Source organism: Drosophila takahashii, chromosome 2R, assembly GCF_030179915.1.
Source record: "Drosophila takahashii strain IR98-3 E-12201 chromosome 2R, DtakHiC1v2, whole genome shotgun sequence".
Lineage (NCBI taxonomy): Eukaryota > Metazoa > Arthropoda > Insecta > Diptera > Drosophilidae > Drosophila > Drosophila takahashii.
The window spans coordinates 25,902,477-25,927,821 of record NC_091679.1 but is presented as its reverse complement, the minus strand read 5'-3'; the positions used below and the strand labels follow the sequence as shown (position 1 = coordinate 25,927,821).

The following is a 25,345-nucleotide window of genomic DNA, read 5'->3' as shown; positions in this document are numbered from 1 at the left end:
CAAGTCCGGCAAAAAGGCGCAACGAAGCGGCAACAAAGTTTCAGTTTCAGCTTTTTTATATATACTTATATATATTATACTTTTTTTTAGCCAACTCTTTATGCGAAAGGGTGAAGAGAGAGGAATAGGGAGATGGAGGGGCCGGAACAAAAGGCCGACCAGGGCTACAAATTTCACTGGCTTTGAATAAGTTGGCTTTTTGTTTCAGTCCCGGCCGCCCATCTTATAAATAAAAACATATTTATGCAAGGCTAAGACCAAGGATAAGGATGATCCTTTTCGAAACTGCCGGATAAGTGCTGCAGCAACTTTGGCTCAGAACAAAGGGGCTGCGGGCAAAGTGGCAATTTTTATGTATTTATTTGCCGGGCCGCCGGGCAAAAGAGGCGATTGCAACTGCGAAATGAAATTTATTGCAGGTCGCGACGTTTTTTGTAATTAAATGTTTGGTCAGTGGGCAAACTTAAGCTCGGCGCTCGAGCAAAAAACAATGTCTCGGAGCTGCCTCTGAAAGCCAAATTGCAACAAGCTCTCGGCCGCATCAATTTCGTAATAAATTCTCAGAGCCAAAAGAATACGGAATACGAAAAAAATGAAGGTATTTGGCCTTGGCGGTGGGCGTGGTCGTGGTCGCGGCCAGCCCCTCTCAGTGTTGCACAAAGTTCTTTCGAAATGCTCAGCATAATTTATTTGCTTTGTTGTAGCTGCGTTTTTTTCCGAGTTTCTTTTGAAACGCCCTGGAAACATGCAAATTAACTACAATTTTGATTTTATTTGATCCCCGACGCCCTCTCTATAGCTACAGCTACGGTCAAAATAATAGAACCTCTAGAAAATAATAATTAAGAAATTAGTAAGCCGAACTTAAAATTAGTTAAACATTATTGAACTTATTTAGTTACTGATAGGCTGTTAAAAATAATTAAACTATGTCAACAAGTTCTTTAATAATTATAAAATACATATTTATTTTTGTTAACAGTCTTAGATGTCTTTTAATTAAATTTCCATTTTTTAATTTAATTCGAAAATGATTTTTGTTATTTATTTAAAGCAGCTGCTATGCTATTGCACAATATTGCGCATGTTCTTTGTTTGCCTCTTCATCGAATGCGAAATTTATGCTTTTGTTTGCCTTTATTTGTTTTATGTTTTTTCCATCAACCTTTTTTTGTTTTGCGGCTGCTGCTTTAGTTCTTGTTTTTGTGTTATGATGCTATAAGCCGCTAATTTTGGTTAATTATGGGTTTTTGATTGTCATTCTCCGTATCAAAAGGGGGCTTTAAAGAATCCCAAAGAATTTGCTTCTGATGTCATAATGTGAAGTCATGTGTGTGAGAGGCTGAGGTTGAAGGTTTTTGGTGAAAATAAACAGGCAAAATAAAAACAAACAGATTTTGGCCAAAAACCGATGGACGTACAACTGTCTGCAGTTAAGGGAACACATTTTTATTTTGCATTTTCCATGAAAACACTGGTATAAATGAGGGAAAACATGACACTCAAACAATTTTGAATGGCACACATTCAGCTCGAAATGCTTGAATTTCCTACTGTACATTTATTTTATGCCAGTTTTCGAGGCAGCTACAGTTACACATTGAATTTCAAATGCTGCATTCGTATACATTTGTGAACTTTGGGACTGCTCATTGTTTTGCTGTCGCTGCCGCTGTTCTCTGTAAAAGGGAAATTGAAAATTGGAAATTTTGTCTATGCCAGCTGGCTGGCAACTTCAATTGTATTCAAATATTGCCGACATAAATTATCATTTTGAGAGCCAAAGTGCATGCGGCACTTCCTACCTTCCTACCACACATTTTGTGGGGGCTGCAGTGGCCTTGTTACTAATAACCTCAATATGAGTTACACACACAAAGCACCGCCTCTCTTGGCCATCTTCCATTTGTTGTTCGGAAAGGGTAAAAGTCTTTGGGGGTTCTCATGTTTCTCGCCGAGAGTTTTCCCTTTTTCGGTTTCACTTTTCACCAGTCGAGTTCTCAGATTCGGATTCAAGTGCATGACGAGCGGGGAAAATGGCCAAAAGAGGGAGGGAGGAATGAGTGTGAAATCTTGGCCAAGATGAAGGCACCAGCTGAAGCTCATGAGGCCTGATAATTAGAGTACAAATCTGCTCGCAAAGCTCCAGCGAGCAAGGGAAAGTTGGTTAAACAGGGGGTATGTATATGGTAGAGGGTAATTTATCACACATAGTATGCATATACCATTTAGGTATGGCTATGTGGAGCAGATGGAAAGATGCGTGCCATAACTGTATACACAGATAAATGCATAAATTGATGATCGGCAGCAGCGGCATGCTGAAAAAGCAAATTACCAACAATTTAACAAGAACCGTTAAGGCAGAGAGCCACGTTCATTAGCCGTTCCATCGGCTTCGGCTCCTGCTCCTCGCATTTCCGCATCTGTGCCAGCCATCTATCCACATCTACGGCCATCTATCGCCAGCAATCCCCAGCATCCTATCCCAGAACCCCTATCCCAGCATCACCATCCCATCCTATCAGCTACAAATTGTATCGAGTGCAATGCATAGAATTTATTGCTTCCTGCCAGCGCGCGATGCCAAAACCCAAAACTCCGACTCCAACTCGAACTCAAAGTCAAACTCAAACCGAAAACTAAAAACCGCCGACGACTGCAGCAGCTGCTGAGCTGGACTGGCAATTATGCCATTTGACATAATTCATAACTGCCGCTGCAAAGGGAGCACTGGGAAAAATTTGTATCATAATATTTTAAAAAGATATAATTTACAAAAATATTTAAAAAATTTAAAACAGGAAATATAATATTTAAAACATTTTTTTTCTTTTATTTCACGCGTAATAAAAATATAAGAAATATTAATTTATCATTTATTTATTGGACTAAACCTACGGTTACTAAATAGACGCAGTGATGTCTCTGTGATTTTGTATTTCAAAAATACTTTATATTTTTTCACTGTGCACTAAACGTCCAGTGCAACCAGTTTTGGTAGCAAACTCTGATTCCCGGCCTTTGTTATCATCAATTTATGCGAACGAAAGTTGTTTGAACTGCGTCTTGGCTGCTGCGGCAGCAACTGCTGATGATGATGATGAGTATCAGTGGTTACATGAGGGAGATCCATGAGGGGTTTCCACGAGTGCATCCAATCCAGCAGGAAACTCTTCCTCCGGCTGACCACGTTGCCTGGGCTTCGACTTCGGCTTCTCCTGGGAATCAGGTTAGCCTGGCTCGTTGAGAGAAACCATATTTCTTCGCTTCTTAATAAATTGACAAAAGTTTGTCATATGCATTGTTAGCCAAGAGCCCCTTGGGCATAGTTCGCCCCCCCTTTGAGTCCCGTTCCACGCCCCTGTGGTCATAACCCCCTTCGCGTTGGCCTATTTACCCGCTTCAGCGCCGAGTGGGTGGCTCTGGTCTTTGGCTTTGAGTGCGGAAAACTGCAACTGCAACTGCAGTTATGCTGTTTTGATGAACTTTGGGTTGCAACTGTGAAAATTCCCCTGTTCCCAATATTCCTCCCCTTTTATCCAATGCCCTATAACCTGGGCTCATGGTTGCTTGTGGTTATTGAGGTTTTTGGGTTAGAGAAGTGCATCTAAAGGTAAGAGTGCGAGTGTGAGCGTGTAATAATAAAATAAGATGAATAAAGAAACAGCAAAAGGAATGTTATTTACTTTGAGGTCCTTGTGACACGTAACGATCTCATTTGTATTTGCATTGCATCTTTTACTGAAAGATACGATTTTATTTGAACAAGTTCAATAGAAACTTGTACAAGAACTTTCAGCCTTATAATATTTATCCCTATTTCGCCAGAGTATTTACCATTCGTTTGATTGCCCTTATTTTCCTTTAAGTTCACAACTTTGTCGGGCTCTTCTTTCTTTCATGTTATGAATTGAAACTTGCGCACAAAGAGCATTTGAAAATTGTTTGCCGCAAAGAACTCTATGCTCCCCCGTCCGATTGTATGCAAAAGAATTTAATTAAAGTAGCACCAAAGTCTGGACTCCTACTCTTTATTTGGGCAAAGGGAACGCAACTGGAGTTGCAGTTGCATTCAGCATTCAAACAAAACTGCCTGGCTCTAATTACCTGTGCATAAACTTTTCCCAGTTAATGTTCATATTTATTTTTGCAGTTGAGCCATTTTTCGAGGTTTTTGTTGCCTCTTGGCGAACATGCAACACAGCAACAGTTGCCAGTGTGCGCAGTGTGTTCTAGTTGTTTATGCATTATTCACATATTTATGCTGCATGCTCAGTTTCAGTTTCAGTTCACTGGGCTTTATTTTTACTTTCAGCTTACTGCAAAAATGTGGCACATGGCGTCGGCACAGTTTGCAATCAACAAGAGGGGAGAAAGGAAAGGGCGGCTCTTCGTATTTGTTTGGAAAAACATGTAGAAATCCCCGCTGGTGGGCCAAAAGTTTTCAGCAGCCATCCAAGAATTTTCACTTTTCATTGCTGCAGGGCAGCAGCAGCAGCAACATTGCATTGCATGCCGCATGCAACAATAAACAAAGGCAGCAGCCTTGTTACTGATTATTGTTATTTGTCAATGATTTAATTCGGATTCGACTTGATTGACAGACACTCGAAAGTCTGTCCCAATCAGTTGCCAGTCACTTCAGACCGGCTTGCAATCCCAGTGGCAAGTTGCAACAGTTCAAGGTTGCCGATAAACAAGGGCCCTACAACTTTGTTCAATGCTAGATTACGCCATCGATTTTCTAGCCAAAATTCATCATTTTGGTTTCATTTTTTTTGTGATCTGAGTGAGCAGCTTCCCTTTCTGGTCTTTAGTGCAAAATTGCTTGTTACATGCATGGCCGCAAAACTAATTACCAACTGAAAGTGTCAGGCCATTGAGGCCGGCTCTTGTAGTCGAGTGTTCATTTGGCTGGAGTTCTCTCAGTTCAAGTGTCAAGTTGAAAAAGTTTGTCTGCAACAAAGGCTGTAAAAAACATACGGCAAACTAGACCTACACAAAATGTTCATACGTAACTTTAAGTGCAGCAGACAACATGAAAAAATTACACAGCCCAAAAAAGATCACAAAAAATGAAATGGAAAGAGATGAGAAAGAACCAAAGGAGTAGGAGGTAAAGTTCAATGTAGGGGCCCTAAATACCCTGCATTTATTTAAATTGTTCATCAACACGTCGAATAGCTAACTAATGAAAATTACTAGTTTCCCAAAGAAATCATAAATATCATAAAATATAGGGCACATAAAAACATTGCCATAAAGTAGAGCGCAAATACTGATTCTGTAAGGGCGTAAAAAGGGTATAAAAACGACGTCAGTTATTAAAAATGTATGTGGAAGGAAAACAAGTCAAAGATGTAAGACTGAGAGAAAAATGTTAAGTTCTATACTTTCCTGATAAGATTTGTAAAAGAAAATAATAAACAAAATATTAAAAATTAGCTAGAATTAAGAGAAGTATTTTAAATTATTTTACTCACAAATAATAATATTTAGTGGTCCATGGTTTAAAAATATTTAGCTTACAATTTAAAAGCCGCTTATTAAAATTTAACTAGGTTGGCAAAAATTAATTTGTTCTCTTCGTTAAAGCACGATTCGACACTAAAACTAAGGCTCTAAAGTATAAATTTTAATGGGTATTAAAATACTTAATGCTTTGTTCATAATTATACTCTGTTGTTTTCAAATATTTTTCCGGTGCAGAAAAACGAATTTTTCTATTTAGTTTTTTCGTAGCTGTGTCGCTGAAAAATGCCTGCAACATAAAAATTGACCTCAGCGACAAAAGGCGGCCAACGACGCCGGCAACTTTAGGAAGCGAATATGTACAACCGGCCAGGAGGGGGAGGTCCGGGGTGGCTGCCCAGGGGCGCTGGCAGTAGAGGGGGCGGAGGCGCGGAGCACACACTCAAAAGTAGAGCAGCAATTGCAAACTGGCCCGGACCAAGTCGTAGGAGCAACAACAACAACAACCGGCTGGCCAAACGCGATCAACAACCCAGCAAACGAACGAACGGACAAACGAACGGACAAGCGTACGGACAAACATATTGCAGCCAAGTTTAGGGGCTTGGAGATATGGAAGAAGGGGTCGTGTCTTTGGTGGGCAGACAAATTACAGTAGCCAGATTTTCTCGTCTTCAATGTTGTTTTGCATTTTGCACTCGGGCCACGCCCAACGCCCCCCTGTTGTTGCTATGTAAGTTGATGTTGCTGCTGCCGCTGCTGCTGCTACACGCGCTGAACATGTTTTTGTGCTCTTGCTATTCATGGCTCTATCTTTTTGTTTGGCCTGTAGTTTTTTTTTTCGCTTTTTCTGTAGTTTCTAATGCTCTCAAGAATGTGGTTTACTTTTTGGATGAGTTAACAAGCTAGCCAGAGTACATGTTCTGGCCATTGTTGCCCCATGCACACGTTTGGGCACCTCGAATTTGTCATAGAAAGTGTTTGCTCTAACAACTCGTACATCAGATTGAAGTGATAATTTAAGTCAAATTTGCGACGTGACTTAGAGGATAAATCAATTTATGTTTACTTTAATTTCACTCGCCTCGCCAAATTTATGTCTCAGTAAATTTTTATGTATTTTGTTAGCCTTTTGAGTCAAAAGTTTTGACTTAATGCTTTGAAAATTACTAAAAAATACTGTTTTACCCCGTTTGCTCGTTACAGAAAAGCTTCTGATTTGGTTCTGCCGCATCTCAACGTGTTTGTTTGGGTAAGTTGGGGATTTATTTATTATTTATTATTAGGGCTTTTTTTTATTTCAAGTGTAATATTAGAAATAGGTTTACTTAAAAGTGCCAAAATAATAAAAAAGAATAAATATCAGAGTATACAATTTTTAGTTTACCTTTTATTAAATTAAAACATTTTTTACAAATTTTATTTATAAAATTAAAAAAAAAATGAGCTATGAAAAGAAAATTTGTATGATAAATTAAAGCGCCATAAAAATTACATGAACTAGTTTTGGGATCTGTAAAAGCCGTTCCCATTTCGCACTGGTTTGGCATGAGTTCGAGAGCGAGAGCCATGGCATAGCTATTTCCGTGCAATTTATTAAAAATAAATGCAAATCAAAAGCCAGAAACCAACTCTGTGCCAAATGTGTCAATTGGGGGGAATTCTCCCTCCCGATCCCCCCCTTCCTGGGAATTTCCTTCTATTTCTGTTGGTGCTAAGTGCGTTGGCCTAACGGCAACTTTCTGGCTTATTTATGTTTGTGACAGCTCGCACTGGCTCATATGGTAATGAGGCCTAGTTCCGTTGACCATAAACAGATTATCAACCAATATTACAGCGCTCACTTTTCTTTTTACTGCCATTAGCCGGCGAGAAGATGGCTTCAAGTTGAGTCATAAGATGGCATTAGCTTGATTATGGCTCTGGCAGAGTGTTTAATACGCACTTGATGCCACCTCTCACTCTGGGGCTTTTTGGCCAACAAGCTCGGTGAGGCGTGGCCCCATTTGCCGCTGACGTCTTTTTCGGTTTCGGGCTAGAGGGGAGGGGTTCCGACCTGCCCACGCTCCTCGAGATTTATGGCCAAGTGTGCGCTCGGCGTCAGCGTCGCTCATTCTCAATCTAAATCTGAATCTGACTCTGATGGTGACTTATTTATGTGACTGGCGGGCTGCTGTTGCTCTCTCAAGAGGCGTGGGCAGCTCCGCGGCTCCAAGTGCTTTTCGCTGCCTTTCTGCGCCTTTTTCGGCAGCCCAAAACGGTTGCAAAGTACTCTAGTGCAGAGAAAAAAAACTAGTTATATTTGTTAAAAATTGAGTGAACTTATAAATGTCAAAAAGTATTATTTTATTAAAAAGATCTTCGTTTTGAAGTTTTAATCTTTCTTACACGTAAAAGATCTAATTTAAATATATTATTTGTTCACAATGATGTATTGTAGGCTGGTTTTTTAATACGCAAAGTTTTAATCTAATAATAAAAAACTATAATAAAATTTAGAATATTTCTGTTAGATTTAAGCTTAATTTTCCGATATTTTTTTCTCTACATAGCGCGTTTTCCTTTAGTGAAATTAGTTAGCCGCGTTCCGGACTCGCAATCTTTGATTTATTGCTAATTTCGGCAGCGAGAAATTCCCTTGGCTGTGGCAGTTGCAATTCGGTAGCATTTTGTTGCTTTGACACCAATTGGTGTTTTCGGCTGTCTGTGGCACGCTATTGTGCATTGTTGCTGCTGCTGCTGCCGCTGATGTTGCTGCTGCTGCCGGTGATGTTGCTGTTGCTAGTGTTGCATGTCAGTCACTCAAATGGCTGACAGCCAGCGAACTTCGTGTTCGAGTTCGAGTGGTTTTTGCTGCAGAAGCTGTGCGGCAGTTCGGGCCGCCTCAAGTGGCCCACTGAAGGTCAGGCAATTGGTGTTGCTGTTGCCATTGGTATTGCTCCCATTGTTGCTGTTAATATTGCTGCTGTTGGTGTTGTTGTTGCTGCTCCTGGCATTGCATCCCAAAAGTGATCGAAACAATGTGTTGAGAGCCATCGAATTTGAGCACTTGAATGGTCAATGCCGCTTTTCTGGTCACACTTCAAATTGTTTGTTTTTATAATTTTTTGTTGGTTAATAATAAAGGCTAAGAAGCATTACAACATTTGTGGTTGGTACTGAAATCATGCATTTATGTTCAAATTAAATCTGGAGAAAAACAATAAAATTCTAAAATGCAATTATTTTTGACTCTCTTTTTTCTGTTTTTGTAGTATTCTGTCTGCGGTAAAAATCAACAAAATAAGAAAATATTTAACTGTCTCCGAGCATTATAAATTATTCTGTTGCCTATTGAATATTGATGTCCCAACCAAAATTCCATGACTCAATCTTAAGCAATTTTGCTCGCAAAAAAGGAAAAAATAAAACAAAACAAAACAATCAAAAAGGCAAATAAAACAAAACATTTGGCATATCATGAATATTTTATGAACTGAACCCAAACCCGTTTCGTTCACCACTCGACTTCGACTTCAACTTCATCTTCGTCGGCGGATTCGTTCGACATTTTTCGCGCGGGCTCACTCACTCGCCCTCATTACAAAACACAAATCATGCATTGCGTTTACTTAACGGTTAACAAAGAGCTGACAAATTTATTGTCGCCGGTGACATAAATATCGGTATCAGACTTCTGACCCACTGGAAATGTGTCAGGCGGCGGCGTTGGCTGCCGCGAATTTGCCAAAAGATCGTGCTGTAATTGACATATATACGAGTATATAGTATATCGCCGTATATCAGGTTCTCTCATTATGCATGACTTGGGCCAAGACAAAAGACCGAAGTGGTGGAGAGAAACCGCTTGAGAAAATAATCAAAAGCGTTCTCCACAAACTCCGGAGTGTTTGTGTGGTCGCCGCTGCAAGATCAAAGGAATAAATACATGAAACTTACTTTTAATGAGGGTCACATGGCTTTCGGTTGTTATTTCCCTCGGAGGTTTATCATTTTGATCTAAATAATTTTGGATTCTTATCTTGCTTGTGACACAAAAACAAAACATTTAGCTAAATTAATATTTCCCAACGGGAGTTGTTAGCCGTGTGATCCACTTAGGTGTTTTGAAGCCAGTAGCAACAATAAATTAATCAGCCCTCAACGTTTCCCTATCTCATCATATTTGATTAATTTAATCTTACATAATTATAAAATTGTATTGGTTATTGGATATACAAATATGGAAACAATCTTCTTGTATAAAAAAGAATAAAATTTTGTAAGTTAAGGTTTTAAGGTGTAAAACAATCATAAATTTTATTTATATTTATTTTCGGAAATTTCTTCTTATATTTATGGGCAGCTCACGAATGTTTTTACATTCTTTCACTTTCCGCCTTTGTGGCCTGTATTTGGTACCATCTGATTAATTTTATGCATATTTTGTAGCTATCTTGCTAATGAACTGCTAAATGCCAAAAATGGGTTCTCAAAGAGCGTCTGAGAAATTTCACTTTTCCAACTGAGCATTGCGAATGCGAAATCCCAACCGGTTACACACACAATATCTAGTTTAAATTAATTTCTTTCTCCAGCTCGGACGCATTGTTTTCTGATTTTTTTTTTGCCAATTTTAATTAAAACATTTCGACTGAGTGAAAGTTTTTCCCCTTCGCATTAGCAGATGTGGCTTGTTTTTGCTTCTTTAATGGTCAATTGTCAGCTTCCGTTCTGCAAAGCAAAAGAAAGAAGAAGACGAAGATGAACAAAAGACAATTTTAATTAAGGCCCAAACAATGCACAATTTGTGGCGAATTAAATGGCATTTTTCCACTTGACAGCCCGACGAGCGAAATGACCAGACCAAAATGTGCAAAGCCAACAAATTGTGTAGCCAGTTAATTAATTGCCTTAATAGTTCACAGATGTTTACAGTTAAATCTGGATGTTATTGTCTTTTATTGTTTGTTGTTTCGGTTGATGTTTTCATCATGATGACCGCTGACTGCTGACTTCATTTGAATTTTTTTTCGCTCGCCCAGCTTGTGTACAAGCACTTGAGGTGCTTCACCATCCCAGTTTGGAGCTGGAAATGTCCTTCTGCCGAGCCAGCGAATTCTTCAGAGTGCATTGACTTTGCATCGAGCTCCGGCTTTTGGCCTGTAGTTCGCTTTGGCCAAGCCATGGGCTGAATTTAACACCTTTTTTGTTACGGCCGCGCATGTAAAGGCCCAAAAGCAGAACTAGACAGAGTCGCAGTGCCAACAATGGTTGCTGCTGCTTTTGCTGTTGTCATTGTTGCGGCAGCTGCAACAGCAACATGGGAGCAGCAGCAGCACCAGCAGCCGCATCCATGGGCAAAACCCTTTAAAGGACAGCGGCAATGCACTCAAAAAACTGACGACCCAAGAGCATGAGTCGCAGAACGTGACGTGACGTGATGCGACTGACGAGCAGAAAACGGACAACCATCCGCATTTAAGTCTCAAATTGATTCTCCCCAGACAACAATGCGACCTTGCTTTTCTTGCAGTGCGCACAGAGAGAAAAGATTGACGATTAAATAAATTATTACATTTTTAAAATTCACTTTATTCAGATTTTTAGTCCTTATGGTTTTTGGTTTAGTAAATATCGAATATATTAAAATAAGCTTATTTTCTTAAAAAAAAGTTTTTTAAACCTTAAATTTTAGAATTTTATTTATAAAACCAATTTTTTAATGTTTGTTGTAAAACTTAATTTAATAGATTATTAATATTTTTGAAAACTTAGTAATAGTTTTCAAACTAGTTTTAAAAATATACGACCAAAAATCAATGTATTTTAATATCTTTCTCTCGGTGCACCCGTTCTAAGCTGCCGTGGATGCAATCTGGGGCCCCTTAGAGACTTGACAATTGTTGGCCATAAAAGTGCTAAGCAGTTGGCCATTGGGCCCAGCATTACAGCCACGCACAGCGGCCGCATCAACGAAAGTATAAACAAAAGACTTGGGCAACAAACTTGACCCACCCGTTGCTGTTGCTGCTGCTTTTTGCTGCCGCTGCTTTTTGCTGCACCACCTAAACAATGGCGCGTGCTGCGGTTTAAAGTTATAGCCAAAGCCATAGAGCCAAAGCCTGTTTTGGGCTGGCAATTGCGTATAGTGCTTATAGTAGTGCTGGCTGACCGAAAACCTGCTCTGGTCATGAAACTTACTGCACATTACTGGCATCGAGTTAGTTCTGCTTTCCGTGGCAGCGATCTAATAAAGTCGGGCCAAGTCAGCCTCAGCCCGGGCCATGTGGCTAACGAAAGTTATTTATGCACGAGCCAGTCTACTTAGGTCGGCCTGCATGCGTCATCGGTTGCTGTTCATAATTTATGCCAAGTCTTGGGCCAACCGAGCCAACCAGCAACCAGCGAACAGCAACCCAAGTTGCTGGCGTGGGTGTTAATGGCAAACAGAGCGGCAACAACAGCAGCAGAGACACAAAAATTTTCAGTTGTGTGAGTGTGTGGAAAACTGGCAAGAACGACCAGGAATTACCCAACAAGAAGGTATATTGGTTAGTTTGAATAACAGGGAAAATTATTTAAGATTTTTCTACAAAAAAAATATAATATTCACTCAATTAAGAAAAGATTTAAGCAAAAAGCAAAGTGTTTTTGAGTTCAAATGTTATAAATTCTTAACAATTTTTTATTCAGAATAAAAATATTTTACAGTGCAAAGAATATAAAAATATTCTGTTTCATTGAAAAGCTTATTTGTAAGGTCAAAAATAATAAATCATTCTTGTTTCTTGTTTTCTTGATATCATAAAAAACTTTCAGCCATTTTTATAGGTCCTGCATTTACAACATGCAATTTCCAATATAAGCCCCTGTAAAATATACTCTTTTGCTCAGCCGAAACAGGGTATATATACATAGTATACGGACAAGAACAGTACAGCGTAGTGGAATAGAACAGAACAGCAGCTATGCTGGCACAAGAGCAGCTCCAAAGGGTCGACGACTTCCAGCGCCCGCATCGCAGGAAGGCAGCCTGCCACGGCAACAGTCGTTACTGCAACTGCAACAGCAGCAGCACCAGCAACAGCGGCAGCAGCAGCAGCAACAGCAGCAGCTGGCAATGGCATAAAGCAAACAAATGGAAATTGTTTAAAGCCAGCTTTGGTTTATGGCCTTTTGCATGGAGCCGGGCCAATGCTAATTGCAAAGGAATGTCCAAGTCCGCAGCAGCGGGCGTGGGTAGCTCTTGGCTTGCTCTTGGCCACAGTTAATTGCCAAAAGATAGGGGGAGCCAACAGCGAAGGTCCGTCCAAAATATATAAGCTTGTTCTTACAGCAGAACCGCAGTTTGTAAACTGGGAAAGAAATGTTTAGTAAAGGCAATTAAATTTTAATTAAATTTAGAATTTTATAGAATAGAAAATGTTAAAAAATACATCTCGAAAATCCTAAAACAATTTAGTAATACAAACGCATTGCACAAACCACAAATTTTTATTCATAAACTGAAAAACGAGGGTAGAAAAGCACCTAACTCCGCTGGTTGGACGGCGGGAAGGCGAACGCCTTGAAGGACTCGCCCGTGCCGCCGAAGAACTTCGACTGGAACTCCACCCAGTGGAGGCGCAGGGTGTGCAGGAAGGCGCTCAGGCCCTCCATCATCACCAGAATGGCCACGGTGAGGATCGCCCAGGCGAAAAAGGCGGCCATGAGCATGGGCACGCCGTAGTACAGGGGCAGGTGGTTGTTGAACCCCTTGGCTAGGACCATGTGCCACAGGACATCCGACAACTGGTCGTGGGCCAGGGACAGGGCCCACAGGCGCAGATAGGAGGCGGTGTGCGAGACCGAACCGAGCACCGTTTCGATAGTGTGGATGCCCGAGTGAATCCAGATCTCCGACATCTCGAACTCGTCCTCGTTGTCCACAGTCTTCGTCCTGCTGCTGACTTCGCTGATATCGTCCGTAGAATACCACATCGTGGATCGCATCTCCCGGATCGTCTGCCGGCGCAGCGGCTTGAGATCCCTGGCCCTTTGTTTCTTCCTGCGCGTTCGCAGCAGATACAGCGGCTTGCCGGCCAACAGAATGGGAATCATGAGGAGGGCTATGGTCACCAGGGCGTATTCCAGCAGCCGCTCGTAGGGAAACATATTGGCCAGGCAGCCCGCCGGCGGCTCCTCGGTCTTCATCAGCATCATATTGATGAAGGTGATCAGAACGTTGGGGGCACAGGCCGAGTTGTACGGAGCCGGCTTGTGGCCTCCGAAGACCAGCCACTTGTAGAAGATCAGGAAGACGAGGTAGCAGAAGAGGCAGACCATGAAGATGACCTGCGGCAGCACCACCAGGAAGAGATCTGCCTTACGCTTGAGCAGCACACAGTTGGCGGCGGCCAACCCAAGGCCGAACATCATCTGCGAGATGCCCAGCACAATGGCCATCTTCATCTTCAGCGAGTTCGTGGTGGTAATTGAGTCCTGGCCCACCACTGCCCACACCGGATCCATGCCAATGGGATACGGATGGCCGGAGTAGAAGTTCGGATCCGAGGAGTCCAGGGTCAGCTGGACCATATGATCGCGCAGAGTGGTCGCATTGTAGCGACAACTCCAGCTGGAGCCGAACAGATTGATTCCCTTGGCCATGACTATGTTGTAGATGAAGCCCATGTAGGTGGAGAAGAAGCCCATCAGCAGGACTATGTAGCGACCGGAGAACAGGATGTTCAGGATCTCGTTCTCCGAGGTCGAGGCAATCTGATACTTTTCGATCGCCTTGTGCTTCCAAATCATGAGCAACGAGAAGAAGATCAACAGAATGCCGTGTCCCATGTCGCCGAACATGACGGCGAAGAGAAAGGGGAACGTGATCATGGTGTAGGGGGCGGGATTCAGCTCCTTGTAGTCGGCCATTCCGTAGGCGTCGATTAGGTTCTGGAATCCCCGGGTGAATCTGTTCAGGCGGAAGTACGTGGGCGGCATGTGATTGACCATGCGGGTTTTCTTTATCAAAATGGCCCGGGCGGCCACATCGTCCCCCTGGAAGTCCGGCTGGAACTCGTATTCCTCATCCTCCTCCGCACCCTCCTCCCATTGCATTTGCTTCTTCTCCTTGGGCTTTGGCTCCTGCAGATCCTCCTCGTCCGTTGTCTCCTCCCTGTCTGCGCCGCCACTCAAACGGCTGGCATTTCGCAGGATCAGCCTCACGTCCTGGACATCCGAGGAGGGGACATACACCTCGGCCAGCAGATAGCGAGGCACCTCTAGGCCACCCACCAGCCTCAGACGATTCATCAAATCGTATACTTTCAAAGCCTTGCGCAGATTCACCCGCACAATAAACAGATCCTGTCCGGCAACCTGAAGGATCTGGCGGCGCATCAACTCGGCCTCCTTGAGCACCTTCTCCACGTTCACGATCTCCTGGCTCAGCTCCTTGACCTTCTCCTCCCGCTCGCTGGCCGATCGCGGGCAATCGTAAATGTTCACATGATAGTGGCCGCAGATCTTCAGAACCTTGGGCCACATCATCGTGGAACTGGTCATCATCAGGATGACGAACTTTCGCACCTTCTCCGGCTTCTGGCCATGATGGAATTCGTAGACCGGCGTGGGCATCTCGGCAAAGCGAATGATCAGGTTGAAGGAGCACAGGCGGTAGAGCAGCAGCTCAAAGCTATAGAACTTATCAGCCCGAATCGAACCGATCATGTAGTTGAGCTGCGCCTGATGGCCTCCCGCCGTAGTGGTGGCATCCTGCATGAGGCCCATCACGGTGCTCTCCGAGTAGAGCAGTTCGCTGCCCATGTCGGCGGTCATGTACTTGTTGGCCCTGGTTATGGCGAAGCTGTGCTCCATCATGCGGTACCGCCGGCTGTCCAGTCGGTAGTAGTGCTCCGTCACGGCGCTGGCTTCCAGATGGAGGCGCTTCAGCCGCTCCCCGTACTTGGCCAGGTCCTTCTCCCTCAGCCGATTCTCCAGGTCGACATCCGGGTAGAAGACCTCGTTCACATGCAGCTGCACTATCATATTGTGCAGGTTGTCCACCAGACGCAGATACTCGTAGCACTGGGTCGCCTTCTTCGAGTACAGGTTGTTCAGCAGGCGATCCTCGTCGTACACGTTGTTGAACTGAACCGTCCCGTGGTGACCCAACTCGATGAGGCAATCGAAGGCATTGTCCGTGTGGAGGAGCAGCTGACACAGCTCCATGTCCTCGCTGCGAAAGAAGGACTTGATCTTGGTCTGACGCTTCTTGAATTTCTTCTTCATGCCGATTGTTTTGCCAAGTTGTTACGGAAATTACGATAGTTCGGTAATGTGACTGGTATTTTTTCTTTTGTTTTACTGTTTGTCAGAAAAAGGGATTGTCTATATGGAGAGAGAAAAAATCTAGCATATTATTCTGGATTTAAAAACATTTCTTAAAACCCTTTACTTATTCTGTGTTTGAATGGTTTGGAGAGAAACGATAAATAGAGTTTATAAGTATTCACATTTAAAACATTTTCAACTTAAAAATGTCGTTCTATTTTGAAGAACATTTTCAACTTAAATGATAACTGTAGAATTCTCTTTGTGCATAGCTAGAAGCTTTAAGCTACATCCCGAAAAATATAAAATTAAAATGGTTTATTAGTTAATAATCTTTAAAATCTGATATTGCTTATGATTTTTTCGTTTTGCAATTACAATTTATTTTCGTTACCAGCTCTGTTTATTTTTCGTTTGGGGCTCGGGTATTTGACTCCTGCTAATTGATACGTTTGTTTGCCTCTCCCATTGTTGGCTCTGTTTCTTGTTTTTTTTGTGTTTTATTTAATTCGAGTAGCAAACATGTCCAGCTCAAAGCTGCCCCCTGCTCGAGATCAACTGCAGATAATTTCATGCTCGGCATGCAAACTCGTTGCAGTTGCCATTAAGGCCACGCCCACACACCGCCGCCCCCGTCGCCGCCACGCTAGAGTGAACCAAAACTGAAAACTGGCCAACTGCAATTTATGCCCTTGTCTTCTCGGCTGGGAATACTTATTGTCAGACTGCTCAGAAGTTGTGGGAATTCTTGCATACAGTAATTCCATTATACCTAATATGTCATACATCAGTGAGTTTTATAACAAAATTCTCACTTCAATTAGATGGTTACAAAACGCTGCAAGAATTTATTATATAAATTAGAGTGCAGAGAGCTGCCAGCAAATTGGTAATAATAGTTCATATAAACCGTAATAATGCCAAGAACTCTATGGGCAACAAAAGACGTATAAATGTTTTGTTTGGCCAACAGAAGACTATAAGCTTGTCCTAAAAATTTGTTGACATCTCACAATGGTATACCTTTTTATGGAACCATTTTATGATCATTTAGTTCTGTGGATAGGGTGTGCTTAGAAATTTGGGAATAAATTAACCTATTTGACAAAGCCCAATATTACTTAAAGAATATTTACTATACTTCAGTAGTCGTATGTTACGTAACGCACTGTATTAATTTTTTCTCTTTTGCAAATCCTAAGCTATCTTTTATTAGCCCCTGAAGACAAAGCATTTATTTCAGTTTGGCCAGCATTTCGCTATTGTCTTTTGGTAATAAACTTACTTACATAAACAATTTTGTTCACACTTTGTGTGAGATTCATTTCATTTCTGCGGCGAAACATTTTCCCATACACATCGACTTCACATCGCATTCAAAGTCATTCGAATTGTTTGGCAATTTGCTCGGTGACTGACTGGCGACCCTTTGAAATGGGCTCGCAAAGCGTTTTCGGCTCATTAGCCGATGCTAAGAGGAAAATGGGCATTACTCACTCAAGTGAAAATTGTTTTGGGCCCGTTTGTTCGTTTGTTAGCACTTCCACGACAATGAAAGTAAAAGTGCACTTGATAATTTCTTTGGCAGAGCTTTGACAATAAAAGTGCTATTGCCATTGTTAAGCGGCAGTTCGATTTCATTAGCCCGCTGGCGCAGCAAAGAAATTAAGTCACCGAATTGAAAGTTTCGAAAGCAAAAGTGAACAAAAACGAGGCGAATGGTTTTCACTTTTTTTTTTCTTAGCTGTTTGCGACAATTGCAAGCAATAAATCAAACCGAAATCAAAGTCACTTACAGAACAACGGGCTAACATGTGTCGAAAATAAATACAGAAACAATGTCAATTTGTAGCTGACGGCGAAGGTAGTTTTCGAGATTTTATTTGAAGAGTTGAGTCCATAAGAGGAATCGCGCTGAGTTGCGGGGTTCATTGTCTGCTTGAGTATTTTCATAAACTAATTTGCATTTCTCTTTTGCTTACTCATGTGTTTTTCTCCTCGCTTCTCTCTTTGCAGTGGTAATGTGATCGGCGATCTTCGGGAGCAATTAGAAGACTAAACAAAAGGTAAGCCTTCGATTTTGGCATTACGCCCTCGCACATCTCAACTCAAGTCCCAATCCAATCCAATCCAATCCAAAACAATCCATTTTAACTCACTCACTTTTCGCTGGGGCGAAGAGAAAGTGCATTTCATGTTGGTGGCCGCTTGGCCAAGTCTGTAATTTGCCAGAACCCGCAATTAACGCCTAAACAGACTGGGCCCAGTTCTCTCTTTTATTGCGGCAGTGCCAATCAAGTGCGTGGATCCCGAATCAAGTGGACTTTGAAGTTAACATTTCATTTCGTTTCGTTTGCTTGCTCTTTTAATTATAGAGAACCCGGGTCTTGAAACGCCGTGTGGGTGTTTCCCCGCAGAATTGGGTCAAGTTTGAAGTGATGGCAGGGAAAACTGGTAGCGAAAGTTGAAAGTGACATTTTTGGCCCTATTTTTGAGCTGTTTCTAGAGTGTTCTCTACATATATAATAACTCAAAGTCCAATGCTTAGGTAATCTTACGCACTGGCTAAGCTCATCAGGTTCGTCGCTTAAGTCATTCGTTTTGGCCTCAGACGCCGGTGCGTGGACTTATAGATATTTAGACTCGTGGACTTGGCACCGTTACTAGCCAGACGGCCAAGAGTGGCTGCCTCAAATGCTGCCTGACGGCGGCTTCATTAAAATGTCTGCCTGCCAGATTGGCCCGGCCAAAACCGTTTTGTTGCTTTTTACAAATACCTTTTAGTTATGCCAGAGAAGGGTATCTTGAACATTTAAGAGTTGATGGAAGCAAGCGGAAAATGTAAGAACATATTTCTTCTGACCTTCCTTAATTGATATAAGTCCCAAGCCATGGAAAATAAATTTGTTCTTGCAGATTTTTATATACGATTTTAATCTACTAATCTAATCTAAGTTAAACTTTTTATTCCACCCGTTTTTGTACATAATATAGTAAATATTATTATATGTAGATCTTCAATATTTAAAGAATACTTATGGAATTTTATAAACCAATATTTATTCAATTTCTATTAATATGTTACCAAACAAATAGCTTAAAATGTTATGTTAAAATCGATTGGATGAAAACCTTTAAAAATGTTTTTACAATAATAAATTTATAAGGATAATAGTCATTTTACATGTTTTGATCATTCCATAACTTGTAAAATATAGTAAAGAAAATAAAAGATTTGCGATTACATATCCTATAAAAGGACATTCGAGCAAGGATCAAAGGTTATATAAGAGCGCCTCGTAGGGTATCTCAAAATTCTGGAGTCGGGTAATATGGCTTTTCTCGTTTGAAATTGAAACGTCTCTGTCTAGTGCGGCAACTCCAGCGGCTAAGGCAGCGACTACTTGCGAGTACCTTGGCAAATGCATCATCGTCTGTGGCACGTTGTGGATGTCAGCTTATCTGGCCAGACGAACGCATCGCAGGGGTGGAGAGGGGGTAGCCTTAGCTTTAGGCCCGCTCAGGGTCTTTTGGTCTGAAGCTTCCGCCTTGGCCCGGTCAACTTCAACTTGAACATCAGCTTTGGCTTTGGCTTGGGCTTCAGCTTCAACTCAAGCTCCAGCTCGAAACTCCAACGCCGCCGCCACCAGCGAGCAATTTTCAATTTGCCAATTGTAGCAGTAAACTTCTTTATAGCTGTTCTTTCTCTCCGGCTTCTCGGCCCTCTTCTTGGCCCCCCGACTTCTTGGCCATCTTCTGTTCGCCGGAGTACCGTTAGCTTGGGTGCTCATGTGGATTGGCTTTAGGTGTTTGTCTTGACTCCAGTTGTCTTGTCTTGACTCCACTTCACCTGCTCGGTTTGCATGTGTGTTTCTTCCCAGTGTGTCTGCCTTGGGTTCCCCGTGTGCTTGCCGTGTATTTGCTGTATTCGCCGTGTGTGCGTGCTGGGCTGGCCTCCACTAATTTGCGACAATTGGCCAGGCCATTAGCCGGGCTCTCGGTGGGCCGAAAAGGGGGCGTGGCACTGGCCATGGACGGGCCGATAGTCAGCCAGTGAAGTGAACCACCACCGTATATGTATATATCAATTTATCAGGGAATTCTGGCATGAAATTATAAATGCAAAGATCTGTCTTCGTAGCTTCGCTTTGTGGCTGTGTGACTTAACAGGCCGTGGCGAGGGTTGTTACGGAAGTTCCACTGTAAATTGGAATTCGGGCATAATTGCATTTGATTTGTGTATTAGGGGGAAATAATTATGCGTAAATTCAATGAAATCAATTAGAGGTTGGGATTCACTGAAGTGCGGAAGGTCAAAGTCTTCGAATAATATATTTAATATATAATACTCCAATAATTATGTTTTTAATGTAGGAAAACTAGACAAAATGGAATCAAATAAAGCCCATTTGCTATATCGCCTGTAATGGTAATTTTAAATTAAGAAAAACATAAAAACAGCTCGTACACAAGCAATTTGCCAATGGCTGTAAAAGAAGACCGAAATGGAGGTTTCTTTGAAATACGACCCCAAGTGGATTTTTTCTAAGCCAGCCGGCCGACCATAAAAACCTCTCCCCATAAACGAAAAACCCCAATTAGTGAATGACCCTTCAGATTGGATTTATGTTCCATAAATATCGAACGATTGACAGACAGTCGGCGTTATTCTTGCAGCTCAGTGGCAGCTCTTTGGCGTAACTGCAGCGACCACAAATCTTGACCAGCGCTTTTCCGCTGGAACACGAAAAAAAGGTAAAAAAAAGACTGCAGCCGCACATGGGTGGCATTTCATTAGACACACGCTGGTTTGCATGATTTCGGCTTAGGGTTTTCCTTTTATTTCTTTTCTTTTTTTTTGCTTTGGTTTGGCGAACATGAGCGAACACAAACATGACCCAAATTTCGCCTATGACCGCACACATGGGTTGCAGTGGCGCCGAGGCCCAGAGGTTCCACCCCCACAGCAGGGTTCCGAGTTCCCCCACCCTTTCGCGGCTTGAGTTCAAAGTGAAATTTTGTACTTTGATTGTTGTTCACATGACCGCGATTGGTTTGTCAGAACCTAATCAACACATCATCAATAACAGTGGGGAATCATTTCTGTGTTTCGCCCGTTTGATTGGTTCTATGTCGGGGATTAATGACACACGAACAACAAACTCGCGGGATAGAAATGCAAACACAACATCGGAAAATAAAACAGCAAACAAATGGCTAAAGCAAATACTGGGGATTAGGGGGTTACTTCGAAATGGACGTTGATTATGGAGCTGCCAAAACAAAAAAGCGGCTGAAAACTTAATGAAAGCCAAACGGAACGGTTTGTGGTTTTTGCAAATTTTTCCACACTGGTTCAGTGGCTCAGTGGTTCGGTGGTTCGTGTGGGTGTCTGAGGCAATCTGATTGCCACTGTCCACTGGCAATTTGATTGCCCCTCTCTGTGGCTGAGTGGGTGCTACTGCTGCTGCAATTGATGCCTGCAATTATCCCCAAAAGCCACACAAACAATGCGCAAATTAAACGCAATAAACAAAATCAGAGAGTTAAGGCGAGCGGGGTTAGTGCAGCAGAGTAGGTGATTACCCGTTGAAAAATGGGGAAACTGCAGGGGAGACAAAGAGTTTATTAATGGTATAAGTAGGTAGATTTGTAAGCTGCTTTCATAAAAACTACAACAGGTTTTCATTGTATTTTAATACTTTAAACATCAATACAATTTGAATGGTTTTAAAAACTTGTTTGACAAAAAACAATAAAATTATTAAATATTTATTCACCATACTATTTTATTGTTTAGCTTATATAATTAAATTTTATTTTTGTTGTTGTATAGAATAGAAAAACAACTCTAATTTTAATGCAACAATATGTTAAAAAATGTTAATTGTATTGGAAAGCATAATACGAAATATTTTTAAGATAAGCTTCTAGTGATTTTAAGTCAGTTTTATTACGAAACAAAATATATAAATATTAAATATTATAAACCAAAAAGAATATGAAAATGTATTGATTAATTAATCACCTTGATATGATATTGTTTAGCTTATACTATAGAATTGGGATTTCTCAGCGAATAGAGTAATAAATACATAAATACAAAATGATTAAAATAGGAATATTTTCTAGGATCCAAATAATTTGCCTCATTAGTTTTGGTTCAAAAAACACACTTAAAGATTATGGGGACACATTAGACAATAAGAAGGAAGCTTTATAGAGAAGCTCGTGGCTTTAAAGCCAGACAGCTGCCTTTACAGGGGCGTGCGGGAAGGGGTCAATGGGCCCCGCGGCGGGGGGCAATGTAAATATTTTACGCCACAATTGGCGCGTTGATTTGTTGCATATTAAACAACGGCCGCAGGCTGCGTAGGCCGCTCCACCGAACCACCAAACCACCGAGTTCGGCACCACCAATCGCAACGTGTGTTTGCGGTGCAATTAGCTTTTTTCCGCCGTGGATTTCTGTGGGGCATGGCATTGGTTATGGCTGCGGCGCTCCCGTAATTTGCTCATAACCCGGCTAATAGACAGCGTCAGAGGCCCGAAAGCCAAATTGGGTGTGTTACAGTGTTGCCATGTTATGTGTGGCTAACACCGAACCGCCAGCATTTAGCTGCTGCCCGATGGTTCAGATGGATGATTTTAAAGCGCCAGCCGATTTTTGGCCACACTTGATGCTGGCCAAAAGCCCGGTAACACGCGCCAAGAAATTGGTAGAGGGGCAGGGCCTTAAGTGTAAACATTTTTTGACTAGCAAGTGTTAGGTAAATTAACTGTGCGATATTAAAAAGCATGCTTAAAGCTAAACAAAAATATATATTTTATTAAAAATTAAAAAAAAAATATGTTAAACATTACGACACTTTTACACGTACAAAATTGTTTTTCAGCATGTTGAAATAACATATTTCACACGCTTTTTTGTATAGTTGTTAAATTTTTCTCATCTCATTAAAATATTTTCCGTTCTAAATTTATTTTACACAAAGTCGATGGTAATAACCAAGTAATATACTCATAGCACTTATTTTGCATCGCCATTTGGTGGTAAGCACATTTTTAGAATGGAAACCATAAACCTTGTTTCCATTTTATTTTTTAAGCCTGCATCACCATTAGCATTTAATGAAGCTAATTACTTTCGACATAAATAAAACATATTCAGAAATTAACTTCAGAATCGTTTAAGTGATTCTTGACGATCTTCATCGCGCTTGGCAAGCTCTTTATCACGCAATCAGCCCGTCAAAAGTTGTAAGCGACCTTGGCTCAAAGCGCATTTTTGTGGCTTAGAAGCTGGCGCCTTGTCATTGTTTTTTTTAGCTTTTTTTTTTGGTTTGGTCTGGTGTGTAAATTCATGAATTTATTCATGCGCTCATTGCCTCAATTAATGCGACATTGGGCGCAATTTGCTGTTTGTCATTAATCTTCTTTTCATTTTTGGTTACGCTACACGGCCGATTGCTGGTGTGATTAAAAAGGGTTTTACTTAATTGATGGGACAGGAAGTTGCTTGTCGCCTTCGAGAGCGAGTTAATCAATTTCCGAAAAAGGGTCGACTGCTTGAGGATCTTTTGGCAGCGAATCAGTCATCGTTTCTTGTGGCCTGCTCACGTCTCAGCACTCGAACTTGCTTTCCTGGCCCGGTTTTCGAGAAATTCCGAAATTGCCAACCATTGAAGTGGCACGTATTACGTGCATTAGTATCCCTTTGTCACAGGGCCACAATGCACTTGCCAGCAAACTCTTCAGATTGGTTCCAGTGTGTCGAGCTTCTTGGCTGCAAGATTTATGACACTTTTGTTTAAGACCAGAGCACATAGCCAAAACCTCAATGCAAAATCAATGGCGCTGATGCTTATCGCTTATTGTTGGCCCGCTTGTCAAGGGGTTTTGGCTCTGGCTTAATTCTCCTAGCCTCCTAGACTCTGTCCCTTCTTCTTCTGCTGATTGAGACGATATCTTGAATGATTTATGCTTGACACGCTTTATTGAAAAGCTTTAGTTCGCTCTGCTCTTTGCTCTGAATGGGGTCATCAGCTGATAGCATTCTGATTTATATGCGCCAGCGGTTGACATTCATATTTTATCTGCCGGCGGAGCTTGCCACTTGCTGTGCTGCCTCTGTGCAACGTGTCGTATGAGTGACATTAGCGAGAATCCCCCAGCTAACAAGCTGCCATCTTCAGCCAGGAATAACAGTTAGACTTCATCTGGGTCTTCTTTCCTTTGCATGCACACTGATAAGGCCACAAACAATGACAGCAGAAGCAAAAGCTAAAGCAGCAGCAGAAGCAGAGGAGCAGCAGCATCAGTGGCAACCTGTCCCAGTCCCATTCCGAGTTCCATTCCAAGACCCCAGTCCGTATGTGGCTGGGCACCCACCCCAAGAGATGCGACATCTCATGTCTCGGCACACTAACAAAAATGACAAATAGCATACAAAGTTTACAAATATTTAGGGGTGTTTCTTGACAACTCAATTTCCTTACAATAAATTAAAATTTGGATATGCTTACAAATTATCTCCGTCCCTACAATAAAATAAGAAAATGGTATAAGCCTTACGGTAGATGCAAAAACCATTTCTTCCTTTTATTTAAAATACAAAATTGGGGTTTATTTTTATACTTAAGCTATTTTATTAAAAACCTAATTATATATAATATATAATATTAAAAAATTTCGCTTTTCAATAAGAATCGTGGTTTCTTTTTTATGTGGAATAAATTTAGTTGCTTTTATAAATATGTAATAAATATTTATTTCTATTGACTGTAAAATCAGTTTTATCGTGCTGTTGGGTTTTTTGCTCACTGCACTGTTTGCGGCATATACTTAACAGTAAAAATAAATATTTTACTATAAATCATGCATTAGAGTCGCCTGCTGGCTGGCTGCCCCCCTTCCCCGCCCCTGCCGTGTTCCCTGTCACATGTTCGCCTGTGTCTGAGGCTGCGACTCACGACATTGCTCGGAAGTAACACACATTTAGCGCTTGGCAGTCACAGAAATAGTTTGGACATGGGGCCCGCGGATTGGCATGGCTAGGAGATACCCGTTTTTGGCCAAGTGCCGGCAATGCTGGCTAAAACAGACAGCCGCAAACAGCAACAGCCAAACGGCTAGAATGTGATTAGGTCTGACTAAAGAGAAGATACTTTAAGAATTTTTTAATGATTTAGGGGAATCTTTTGTGGAAAGGCAGCTTAAATTTGGATAGATAATTATCTATATCTATATCTATCTCAATTATAATTGAGCAAACATTTTATGAAAAACTGCAGGAACTCAGTTCATTGAAAATATGACTTAGAATTTAATTGAAAGTAAATAATAGAGTCATAATAAATGGTATATTAAATGATTTTTTTGTCAATTTTAATTTTTAATTATTTAATTTTAAATCAGTAACCAAAACCTAGCTAATGTGATCTCAGCCATCACTGGGGCTAAAATGTTTACACAATCTCCATCTGCTGCTGCTTCTTCGCATTGGTGACATTTAACTGGAAAAATGTTTATAAATAAATTGCTGGCGATACATTTTTGTGTATGGCACACG

The 25,345-nt window shown here is 41.5% G+C and overlaps 4 protein-coding genes across 4 annotated transcripts in view; 2 read left to right on the top strand and 2 right to left on the bottom strand.

Annotated features, from left to right (window-relative positions):
* Positions 1–25,345, top strand: part of LOC108069027 (uncharacterized) — a 90,897-nt gene that overhangs the window by 26,113 nt on the left and 39,439 nt on the right. The window contains exons 3-4 of the mRNA XM_070213342.1: positions 6,682–6,727; positions 17,791–17,840. The gene's annotated coding sequence lies outside the window, so the exon portion shown is untranslated. The remainder of the gene's footprint in view (positions 1–6,681; positions 6,728–17,790; positions 17,841–25,345) is intronic.
* Positions 1–25,345, top strand: part of Phb2 (prohibitin 2) — a 155,106-nt gene that overhangs the window by 97,925 nt on the left and 31,836 nt on the right. The gene's annotated exons all lie outside the window — the stretch shown is intronic.
* Positions 1–25,345, bottom strand: part of LOC108069072 (uncharacterized) — a 116,707-nt gene that overhangs the window by 78,186 nt on the left and 13,176 nt on the right. The window lies entirely within an intron of this gene.
* On the bottom strand, positions 12,951–15,830 carry Vha100-3 (Vacuolar H[+] ATPase 100kD subunit 3). The gene has a single exon (XM_017158928.3). The coding sequence runs from the start codon at positions 15,730–15,732 to the stop codon at positions 12,988–12,990; it is 2,745 nt and encodes a 914-aa protein (XP_017014417.3). The 5' UTR covers positions 15,733–15,830; the 3' UTR covers positions 12,951–12,987.

Excerpts from the sequence above, each read along its gene's own strand:
- Vha100-3 (XM_017158928.3), bottom strand. The coding sequence starts at position 15,732 with ATGAAGAAGAAATTCAAGAAGCGTCAGACCAAGATCAAGTCCTTCTTT.